The following is an 11,535-nucleotide window of genomic DNA, read 5'->3' as shown; positions in this document are numbered from 1 at the left end:
TATTGGGAAGGTATTCATTATCAAAACAGTAAACTCTTTTGTGTCCCTGACCAGTACTCAGACCTAGCACATGGTCCCTGGGTGCCTTCTGTTGGCTGCATACCTGAGTGCCACTGCTTGGATGGGGAAAAACATACCTTTGCCATATGACTATTATATAGTTATTACGACTAACTAGTTACTAACCCCTAACCCTAAGTGAGAGAGAACTTATTTTTAGGATGTAAATAATAACTATAGTGATACTGTATGTCAATTAAATATCATTTGTGTTACAACCTGGTACATTAATGAAGTCAAATAGCACCATAGACCACCATAAACTGTAGAGTGCTACATTTCCGCCTGAACATGTAAGTATTATAACTTGTGCAGAATTGCACTGTCTCTCCCTACAAGTTTTAAACTTGGCATGACTCATTCCTATAAACTGTAGAATAAATGTTTATTCTGACACTTCAGCAGACATCCCATGAGTGTTAGCTTTCATTTGATACCATTTTTATGTATATGGTCCTTGTGGTTGTGGAGATATTCAGCATTTATTGTTGGCATGTCGTATTGAGAAGGAAACCAAAAGCTTGTCCTGAAATTGCTTGTAAAAGTCACAAAAATAAATGTTCAGCTTGACAACCACCCTAATATCTTACCTATGGGTGTCTTCTAACTAAAAAAATAGGGTGACAACTTGTAACAAAACATGTCCGCAAAAGTCTTAACGGAAGCCCTTTTCAGAATTGGCCCCCTGACTAAGTTGCAAATGACAAGCTTACTCCTCTGTTTTCATTTCACTGCGTAAATCTGAAAACACGGAAATCGCTGCTATTGACTGGAGAGCTGCAAGGCAACTACTTCCTGTTCTTATCTGCTTAAGAATAAAAGTCAACTCGCGTTTGGCTAGTAACATGCTTTTAATGTGAAGGCGCACAGGAAATATTCTGTTCGCATATACAGTAGCCTATCTTAACTGCATACAGAAAGCCGCCTGTGTAGCCTACTGGTGGTGGTGACAAGAGCGTATCAAACGTTAGAAAAGCCGCCCGGCAAACACACATCTTTCACCAGCCAAAGAGGCGTAATAACTTACTCGCCTAAGAGTTTTTACTTTTATATAGGCTACTATCTATGATATTTCCCGCATTTGGCGAGAGCCCTCTAAGCAGTGTTGTGCATCGCGCCTCCTTGTCCAAATGAGACAGTAGCATATCTCGTCAACCTAGACTGGGGCCAGTTTCCCGATAACGTCATCTCTTAGCGAGCTACGAAGACTCCTACGTTATGACTTACCAAAGTTGTTTACTTCTGTAGTCGTGGTTCCCGAACGGTCTCTTAGGAGAAACACTCCATACGTCGTACGTACACTGCTGAAATCGATTGCTCAGAGTTCGATTTTCCATTTCCTGCTTATTTCATGCGAAGCTGCATGACAAGTCTTTGCGAATAAAAGATTACTAGAAATCCTTCCTCACGTTTCGTGGTGGGTCAGTAAGGAAACTGAAAGTAGAATATCGCCAATGGCCTATATCAATAAAAACAGACGGCCCAAACAGCGTCCAAATGAGCTAAAATCCTAAATACAATAAACAGTAACATGGCACACTTATTTTAAGGTAAGCTTTAATTGATTATTCATTAATTTTTTCACACGTTTACATGTTTTGAGGCGGAGAATCCGACGCACACTGCGGAGCTGTCAGCTGAGCCGGCTCAGCTGACAGCTCCGCAGTGTGTGGAACACAGTGCGATGGTTCTAGTGTTAACCTTGGTCGAACGTATTACCATAGCCTAGGCCTACTGATTTAAAAAAGGTAGCATAGGCTATAGAAAAATATAGAAACAGCGGAGGAGATTAAGATTGTTTCCAGCAATTATTTTCTTCATGAATGACTTGTGGCAGTTCCATGCGCAACAGGGATGTCACTCGTGTCCGTTTTACGCATGGTGCTTACGGAAGGAAATGTGGGGGTCTGTAGTAGCCAAGCCTATCTCTGGCGATGCCACAGCGATCGCAGGGACTTCACTTGTCATTAAACTTATAAATCTGACTGTATTTCATATCAAAGGGACACAGCGATGACTGTATTAAATATCAAACTGATAAAAACGATCCGACTGTAGGCTGTAGTGTATCACGTATAAAGTAGCCTATTTTCATATTGACGGACATCGCATCCAATCAGTTAATGCTGATTGTCAAGTCAGTTAGATGACTATGTAGGCTACTTATAGTTTGAACACTTTGTGAATCAGAGTGAATGGTATTCTGCTAAAATATATAGCTTACTTTAAATGTGAAATGTACGCTATATACAGTTATCGTTTTTAACAGTTTGTTATTTAATACAGTCATCGCTGTGTCCGTTTGATATGAAATACAGTCAGATTTCTTAGTTAAATGACACAAATGAGAGCTGAAACATCCCTACGGTAGAGCTAAGAAGGCTCTGCGGGCGCTACAGACCAACCTTACCAACGTAGGACGTACGAAAGAGATTCGTAGCAAAGAACGTTTCGGGAAACAGGTGAAATGTTAAGTAGGAACTCTACGTAGGGGTTACGAATGACGTAGCGTTAAGAAGGCTCTACGAAGGCTTTGGGAAACCGGCCCCTGGTCATTATCTTCGCATGTAATGCATTTTAATAGCAAATGCGATTAAAACTGTGGCACTGTATGTTTACTTGTTTGAACCCCACCGGTTAAAAACACCAATGCAAACGGAAATGATGAACGTGTTGATTTAAATACAGCGCGGGTAAATGGAATCCGATCACAAGTAGACACAGAAGTCACATTTGAAAATACAAGTGGGAACACACGGACTGAGAGCTGTCCACTTGTAACCAGATTCAAAAAGTCAGATGTTAATGCCAGGTGGAAACAGGGTCTAAGTGTTATACTGAAAAAAACACTAGCGAACTAAAAGCTTAGCTGCCCCCCCTCCGATATACAAATAAGAATGCAGGGAGATTGTGTGTTGGGAAATGTGCGAGCTACACCTGTTGAGCAACATGTGTTTACCTTCAGTTCCTCAACAAAAGTCATAAGGCTGAGGTCACGGTGGGAAACGGGCTTACAAAGTCTCCCTCTATCCGTCAATGTTAGTTTCTCTACGCCATTAAAGCAAAGTTTCTCTAGCCTCCAACAAGAACTTACATGCATGAACTTAATAAGAGGATTTAAGAGTGTGCATATTAAAAACTGACACAGCTGCTAATGGTACCGATGGCACCTCGTTCCTGGCACAATTGATCTCAGTTGCACACTTTTGCAAATTGGTGCTGACGATTGACAAACTAAGAGCCGTGTTTAAACAAGTTGGGAAATATAGACTTGGAATCTCAGAATTCTTATGTATTAGGCCTGACACACCACACAGGTTGGGTTGGATAATGTGTTTTAGGACTCTTTCCCTGTCAGTAAAGTGGTCATTCTGGCAGGGTTACTTTGTCCATTCTTGTTCATCTTGTACTTGGCCGACTTGTTTGTCTTGAATAATAAAGCCCGACTGATATCAATCTGAAAAGACAATGCATTGTAATATCATGGAAAGAGTAAAGTAAGATACATCCGAGAAAAAATGCTGTTTCCCAAGTAAATTGAATTTTTTTTTTGCAGAAACAGGCATTTAAATTAAATATAGCATTGAATAATTTTATGTGAGGGAAACTGAATAAGTGTTTGCAGAAACATGTAAGGTATCAAAAAATTAAATTCTCGTTATAAAGAAAGTCCTATTAGCCGAAATTGCATATTGTAAGTAGATCATTATTATTAAGGATCATTATTATGCATGTATTCACATAAGTATCATTTCAATTTTGGTTATAAGGTCATTTAAGGAATATTATAGCCCAATGATACTAGATTTTAAAGGCCAATTTATCCATGTATCACTAATGAAAATTAATGCATTGCCATGTATGAACTGATGACATGTTTTCATCTTGTACGTGGCTGACTTGTTCGGGCAGTAAAATGCTTGTGAAACAGATTGTGTTTTTGTTTTTGGTGTTCATATAATAATTTATTGAACACATGCAGATAAGTTGGTTATGTTTTCCCCCTTCAACATCTGTTTAATACACTGCATTCTCCCTGCACTACTGCTTAAGATTTTATCCTGGAAAGAACAAAGTCAGATCATTTGATACAAAGAGGAGATGATAATACTGTTTCACAAGTAAACTGGAGGCAGGGTGAAAACAAGCAGGTAAATTAATTATAGCATTAAATAATTTAACGTAAGCAGAACTGAATAAGAGTCTGCTGAAACATGTTATAAGGTATCAATAGTACATGTTTTCCGTATACAGAATGGCCCTTTTAGAAATAGCTAGTTGATTATAATTATGGATTGTTATAATACATGCATTAACATGTAAGTGGCATTTGAATTTTGGTTCATCTAATTACTGCTGTACATATATTTAGGAAGTTTAATTAATAATATAGCCAGACTGATACCAGAGTTTTCAGGTAAATGTATCAAGGTAGTAATGAAAAAACATTACATTGTAATACCCTTTGGATTTAAATTTAAATTCTGAAAAGCAATGAGCAACTAGAGCTGTGCAGCAAATGTAAATAGTAAACGACATTGGAGAGAAAGTACAACTGAGTAAAGTATAACCTCGAAAGACTAGTTGAGCTAACTTGTGGTACTGCAGGGAGATTGTGTGTTGGGAAATGTGCAATGTACCTGTTAAATTGTATTGCTGTCAAAAATGGCTTTATTTGTGCCTAGGGAAAGAATGTTCACTACAGTGTTTTACCTCTCACTCTCTTCCCCTTGAGCCTGTCCCGGGGCAGGGTGTGGTTCGGCTTATCTCCTGACAAACCCTCCCTACCTGTTTGACAGGATTGGCCACTCCTGTCATTCAGAGCCAGGGGACTGTGGGCTGAGTTGGAGGGGAGGCCGGACAGGGAAAGTGAGAGGACAGGTTGTGTAGTGTGTGAGGAGGATCCTCCCCCTCGCTCAGCACATAAAAGCAGGCAGAGCCTGTGGTCAGACATTCAGAAGGGATTTGGCTCTCCTTTTGACAACTACTCATCTCCAGTTCTCCTCTGCTCAGAGTTGACCACCTTCACAATGGCAAACATGAGGAAATCAAACTCAGTCAGCTACAGCAGCAGCACCAGAAGTAGCCTCGCACCAACCAACAGCTACTCCGTCAAAAGAACCAGCAGCTATGGCCTTGGCTCTGCAGCTGGTGGCAGCTCCGGTGGGGGTTTTGGTATGGGTTCTATGGGTGGCGGCAGTTATAGCATGTCTTCAAGCTCAGGAGGCTATGGCATGGGTGGAGGCCATGGTGGCTTCATTGCCCCACAGATCACATCCGTCCAAGTCAACCAGAGCTTGCTGGCCCCTCTTAACCTGCAAATCGATCCCGCAATCCAGATAGTCCGCACCCAGGAGAAGGACCAGATCAAGACCCTCAACAACCGCTTTGCCTCCTTCATCGACAAGGTGGGTTCCAGTGAGCTCTGTGTGACTTTCTATTGTCTAATGCAAAATTTACTGTAGCCCATTTAACCTAGCAGCTGTCAAGAGTGAATTGGTCTTATTTTCACCTTAAACCAGTGATTAACATTATTGGATACATACAAATCCCTATTGAGATCAAAAACAATTCAAGTCAATGATAATTAAAGCACCAGTCAATACACATTTATACACCATTATACTTTTTTTAAAAAAGTTTTTTAAAACATCTAACAAACTTCTCTGGTTTGGTGTCTCTACAGGTCCGTTTCCTGGAACAGCAGAACAAGATGCTGGAGACCAAATGGAGCCTCCTGCAGGACCAGACCACCACCCGCTCCAACATCGATGGCATGTTCGAGGCCTACATCTCCAACCTGCGCAGACAGCTCGATGGCCTGGGCAATGAGAAGGTCAAGCTGGAGGGAGAGCTGAAGAACATGCAGGGTCTGGTCGAGGACTTCAAGAGGAAGTGAGTATTTGTATTACATAGTGGCTAGTTGATGTTCAGGTGTTCAACATCGAGCGGATGAATTAAAGCCTTGTGTCCCTACAGATATGAAGATGAAATCAACAAACGTGCAGGTGCAGAGAACGAGTTTGTGCTCCTGAAGAAGGTGAAAATACATCACTTTATTTTCTAAATCGATCCTACAGGGCTTAACACTTTGTGACAAGTCGTAACACTTGCTGTTTCTGCATAATTTTCTTTCCAGGACGTTGATGCTGCCTACATGAACAAGGTTGAATTGGAAGCCAAGGCTGATGCTCTTCAGGACGAGATCAACTTCCTCAGGGCCGTCTATGAGGCTGTATGTACCTATAATGTTCCATTTGACCTTCCTCACAATACTATAATAACAATTTGAGTTGAAGTTGATCATCATTATCCATTATCTATCGAATCTGTAGGAGCTCCGTGAACTGCAGGGCCAGATCAAGGACACATCTGTCATTGTGGAGATGGACAACAGCCGTAACTTGGACATGGACTCCATCGTCGCTGAAGTGCGTGCTCAGTACGAGGACATCGCCAACCGCAGCAAGGCTGAAGCAGAGACCTGGTACAAACAGAAGGTGAGTGAAGAGCAAAGTCCAGGTTTATCCCCAGTGAATTTATTTTTATGTACACTGGATACATCTCTCTTTACCTTCTGGATCGTGTTCTTAATGCCCCTTGTTTTATTTTGTCATAATAGTATGAGGAGATGCAGTCCTCTGCCGGACAGTACGGTGATGACCTGCGTTCGACCAAGGCTGAGATTTCTGAGCTGAACCGCATGATCGCCCGTCTTCAGAATGAGATTGAGTCGGTCAAGGGACAGGTACATTTCAAGAACTTCTCATGGATGATGCCATGTTATTGTAACACTTGAATACAAACACAATGAATAATAGGCATTTGTAGTTTATTGAACCATCTGTGACATCATCTTCTACAGAGGGCCAACCTGGAGGCTCAGATCGCAGAGGCTGAGGAGCGCGGTGAGATGGCAGTGAAGGATGCCAGGCTTCGCATCAGAGACCTGGAGGACGCTCTGCAGAGAGCCAAGCAGGACATGGCCCGCCAGGTGCGCGAATACCAGGAGCTGATGAACGTCAAGCTGGCCCTGGACATTGAAATCGCCACCTACAGGAAACTGCTGGAAGGAGAAGAGAGCAGGTGGGGACAACTTAAATATTTAATTGCAGTTTCCATGGCCTCTGCATTAGCATCAACTCTGAAGTAAGCACTAATTCATCATTATTCCACCATTAGAATTGCCAGCGGAGGCGCCAGTGCAACCATCCATGTGCAGCAGACCTCCGGAGGCGGCGGTGGGGGTAAGTGTCAGATATTACACATCATCTTTGCAAATAACACATGTATGAATGCACCACACTGACAGATGGAAGGAGACATTTTAACCCTTGCGTATTTTTCTGTTCTGCTCCAGGATACTCCAGCTCCAGCTCAGGCGGATTCGGCTACGGTGGCGGCAGCAGCGGCATGTCTGGTGGTTATGGGGGTATGGGTGGCGGATCAGTCACCAAGTCCTCAGTCTCAACAACCAGCAGTTCCAGAACAATGTATTAAAAATCTCCCAACATTTCTGAAGGTACACATGGCCTTAAACCACACAAGTGCCAGGTCAATTTTATTGACATACTTCATTGATAAATTAAATTAAAAAAAAGGAATAAAGAAAAGGTTTTGATGGGGTGTTAAAACTAAGCTAGGAAATCATTTGAAAATGTGAACCCCTTTGTTGTCATCTTAGATACTGTTTGTACTGTTGTGCACTGATTAACCGCTCTGAAATAATGTTTTTTATGCTCCTGTTTTCAGTTGTCTTCATTACTGCATCTGTGTACTGACATTAGTAAGCAGGGGCAAGTCACTGACCAAATCTGATCACTGGAGATTACAAAAGTTTTAATTTGTGTGACTTTACATGTTTACAGTTTAACTTTGAACTGATTGGGTTTGGCTTGTTCCTTTTTACTGTTCTGCTTCCCTGCTTAGTTTTGCCCTACCTCGCCTTCCAGATAAAACTATGTTGAAACCAGGTTTAATTTGTAAAATCAAATCAAATCAAAATAAACATGATAACTAAAATGATTGCCTCTCACTCTTATTATTGTTGTGATGAATGAAAGACAATTGATAACACTGCCTGGCTACTTTAAACTTAGGAGGGTTAAACATCTGTTAAGATGACATTTCAGAGATTTCACATGGGGGCAGTGCTGTGCCATTTTCCCCCTACTCACTTCCTGCTGGGTTTTGTATAGTAAGCCAACTCTAAGGCTTTGTTTGGGTATGCGAGAAATTCCCGGATGAATACTAACTTCCGGGAAGATTTTGGGTATGGATCGATTGGATACTTTTCCTACTCAACCGCCCCACAATGCACTGGGTCAATTCTACCCGCCCAGGAAAATATTTTCGAGCAAGTTGCTGGGCAACAACATTGTTTGGGGTCTGCGATCTGACAACTGTACGTGCAGTCATTCATAAACTCTTACAATAGATAAGATATGAAGATAAATACCTAACAACATTAGAGTTACAAAGTGAAATGAGTGATGCCAGTCTCATAGTGGAGAGAGATCAGAACTGAATGCTGTGTTCGACCACACACCGCGGATCGTCCAGCTCAACTGACAGACAGCTGAGTGCTGATGAGCCGGACAGAGAGCGTCAAAGGGATCCTCCGCCTCAAAACATAATTACAAAACAAGACGTCTAAAACACAGATGATGAACACAGGACTGTAAAAATCTAGTTCAATATCTAACCTGTGGAGGGCGTTTACACACTAAACAGCGTCTAAACTGCCTGAATCTTATAAGAAGAAGAAGAAATTCTTTATTGCTTGAGTATACTTCAACTGAAAACGTTTCGACGCACCTCACATACACAATCGATCTTTGAGTAGACAGTATGTAGTATATAGATGGTGAGTCTGTAGGACGCTAGTATGGCTTTCCGAACACAGCCTAAGTTGAAGTGTGCAGTCCATACCAAAATCAAGGTTCATAAAGGTTGTAAATAAGCAAAGACTTACTCATCATGTTATGTTACCACTCATTGGGATCACACATAAACTTGAAAAACCTATTTGGCATTTAACTTATTAATGTCATGACTCACGGCTCGGCAGTCTCTCCTCCTCCTCTTCTGTGTGTTTTCCCTCGTCTGTCTCTCTTTTTTTTTGTTGTTCCATGTGTCGGCCTCCCTGTTGGCATGTGGGCGTGGTGGCACTCCAGGGCAGGCTGTTTCCAGGTGTGGATTGTTGGGCTAATCAGGGCTCTCTATTTAAACCTGTGGACTCCAGTCATTCAGCGCCAGAGTATACTACGTATCAGAGCGTTGCCGCCGCTGTTCACCTGTCCTGCTCGTCTGCCTGAGGTTTCCCGGATTACCCACCTGCCTATGCTCGCGGCGCCGCCCCGCAGTCCAGTGTCCTGCCAGCCTGAAAATAAACTTTGTTCTAAAACTGCACTACCTGGGTATCTGTTCTGCTTTTGGGTCCTACCTCGAGCTATCATAACAATTAATTCAATAAACAATAGCTTTTACAGTTTAAATGTTAGGTACCGTGTGACACTCTTAGTAATTCCAAGTATGTTGCACAACAGTGCAAATGCTATGTGACCCTCAAGAGGGTAGTTTATGTAGATGGTAATTTTTTCAAAATCTTAAGAGGTTCTGTACCTGCCTGTATGTTTAAACCAAAACCAAATCTGCTAACTCCAGTCCTAACAGTCAGCTTTTTAAACACCCCCACTGCCAGGGGAAAAGTAAAAACACTTCCAGGGCAGTTTATCCTCTCAGTCCTGTACGTAGTTAGCCTGGAAATCCAGAACCTGATATCTTGAACGATAGAGTGTCTGGCGACGATCAATTGTAATTTCCAACTCAAGGGACGGCTCCTACTCGTGCATTTCAAATGCCACTGCACGCAGTTGGATAGCACTACAACCAATCAGAGCCAGTGGCGTTTTCTCCCGGAGGCCAAGGGAAGCCAGGCTTCCCTGTTTTTTAGGCTGTAGTTGTCATCCAATAAAAACATTTATATTAACAGTTTCGGTAATCTTTGGTGCTGTGTTGCTGTCATTTCTTCCCCATTTCTCTCCTCACGTTGAGCATTTCACAATAAGCGAAACAGCGCCCCTTTACATTTAGATTCTGAAGACGCGGCGAAACACGACACTGCACACTATGGCTGTGTCTTGATTCAGGGGTTGCGGTCTTGGAACCGGCCTCGTAGGCTGCATTTGAAGACCGATTGCGTCATAGCGGCGCACACAGGCTGTCCCATTTGCAAGGCTCCTTGCAAGGCTCCTCATATGCGGTCGTGAAATGCAGCCTTCGTTTCACGGTTTTGAAGCAGTTTTGAAGGCTGCATCAGATGTATCCTTCGTGGCCCAACATATCCCAAGATTCATTGCGTTTTTTTCAGAGATTGCATAAAATAAAATAAAAAATAACAAAACAGCAACGTGTTGCTCCATCTTCTTAACTTTTATCTTCCTTTCTTTTTTTCTTGTACTTTTTTTTCTTTTCGTCTGGTAGACAACTTCTTTTTCTTTTTTCCTCCGCTGACAGGGCTGTCTCCGTTGGCAGCAATCAGGGTTGCTAGGCAGCACAGGAGCGGCGAGTCGTCACGCAAGGTAACGGCTTGTTACGTAAACCGGAAATGCTCGTAAACGGAGACCTGCGGAGACCGTCTCGTTTAACAAGGCTCGTTGGCCTTAAAACCGGCCTTAAAATCGGCCTTCATAGGCTATAGCCTTCATAGACCGCGAGACTGCGTCCTACCAAGTGCGTGGTCTCTGAATCAAGACACAGCCTATATGTCTGCGAGGAAGCCAAGGGAAGCCAGGCCGAGCTGGCTTCCCTTGGTAAAAAAAAGAAAAAGAATTGACCAATCAGGTGAGGACACTGCCCTCCTGTGATTGGTCAGGAGGGTGTCAGGAGGGTGCCAAGGGAAGCCACTCGGCCTTTGGCTTCACACCAATCAAATCAAAGCATCATTATCAACGTCACTGAAATTTAACAACAATAACAATAGCGGGAGATTAGCATGTTTGCATTGTTATCATATTAGCAAGAACAGTTATGGAGGGTGGAGATTTTGAGTATTTAGTAACAAATTATTTTACCAAACTGCCAATTGAGAAGCCATTAAAAATCAAATCTGACGGCAGGCCAATGCGTGTGGAGAGAAAGAAAGTTTATCGCACTTTCCGTGAGGAGAACTATGTCTGCACCGAGTGGCTAGCTGGTAGCGGCAAACTTCAGCTAATGGCCTTCCTCTACAAATAGTGAGTAAAATACACACCTTCTCCCGGCGCGGGTTAACTGTTCCCTTAACTGTCTGTGTAGCTATGTGTGTTGTGTTTTGTGTTATTTTATTGCTAATTGTGCCTCGATTGCCTGGATTAAGTTGCATTGGTAGGCCTACTGTATATCCACTCAAGTTGTTCTGGGTTGTCTTAAGTAGGCTATAGTGTTGTAATGAATATTTGGCTTAAACGAAAAGGATGTCTCGAAAGTGTGTAT

General features: G+C 42.4%; 1 protein-coding gene across 1 annotated transcript; it reads left to right on the top strand.

The window, feature by feature from the left end:
* The first annotated feature begins 4,935 nt into the window (after nucleotides 1–4,935).
* LOC307249809 (keratin, type II cytoskeletal 8-like) lies at nucleotides 4,936–7,803 on the top strand. Its single transcript, XM_080026660.1, has 9 exons — nucleotides 4,936–5,468; nucleotides 5,747–5,955; nucleotides 6,040–6,100; nucleotides 6,200–6,295; nucleotides 6,396–6,560; nucleotides 6,683–6,808; nucleotides 6,926–7,146; nucleotides 7,243–7,307; nucleotides 7,421–7,803. Exons 1-9 carry the CDS (start codon nucleotides 5,091–5,093, stop codon nucleotides 7,558–7,560), a joined length of 1,461 nt encoding a protein of 486 aa, XP_079882786.1. The 5' UTR covers nucleotides 4,936–5,090; the 3' UTR covers nucleotides 7,561–7,803.
* Nucleotides 7,804–11,535: the final 3,732 nt, after the last annotated feature.

This window comes from Ammodytes marinus, assembly GCF_949987685.1.
Source record: "Ammodytes marinus genome assembly, chromosome: 4".
NCBI lineage: Eukaryota > Metazoa > Chordata > Actinopteri > Uranoscopiformes > Ammodytidae > Ammodytes > Ammodytes marinus.
The sequence above is the reverse complement of the archived record's forward strand: the minus strand, read 5'-3'. Positions and strand labels throughout refer to the sequence as shown.

Bases quoted from the DNA above. Each gene is read 5' to 3' on its own strand.
- LOC307249809 (XM_080026660.1), top strand. From the start codon at position 5,091: ATGGCAAACATGAGGAAATCAAACTCAGTCAGCTACAGCAGCAGCACC. The intron at 5,469-5,746 runs GTGGGTTCCAGT...GTGTCTCTACAG, and splicing joins TTGCCTCCTTCATCGACAAG to GTCCGTTTCCTGGAACAGCA. The intron at 5,956-6,039 runs GTGAGTATTTGT...GTGTCCCTACAG, and splicing joins GTCGAGGACTTCAAGAGGAA to ATATGAAGATGAAATCAACA.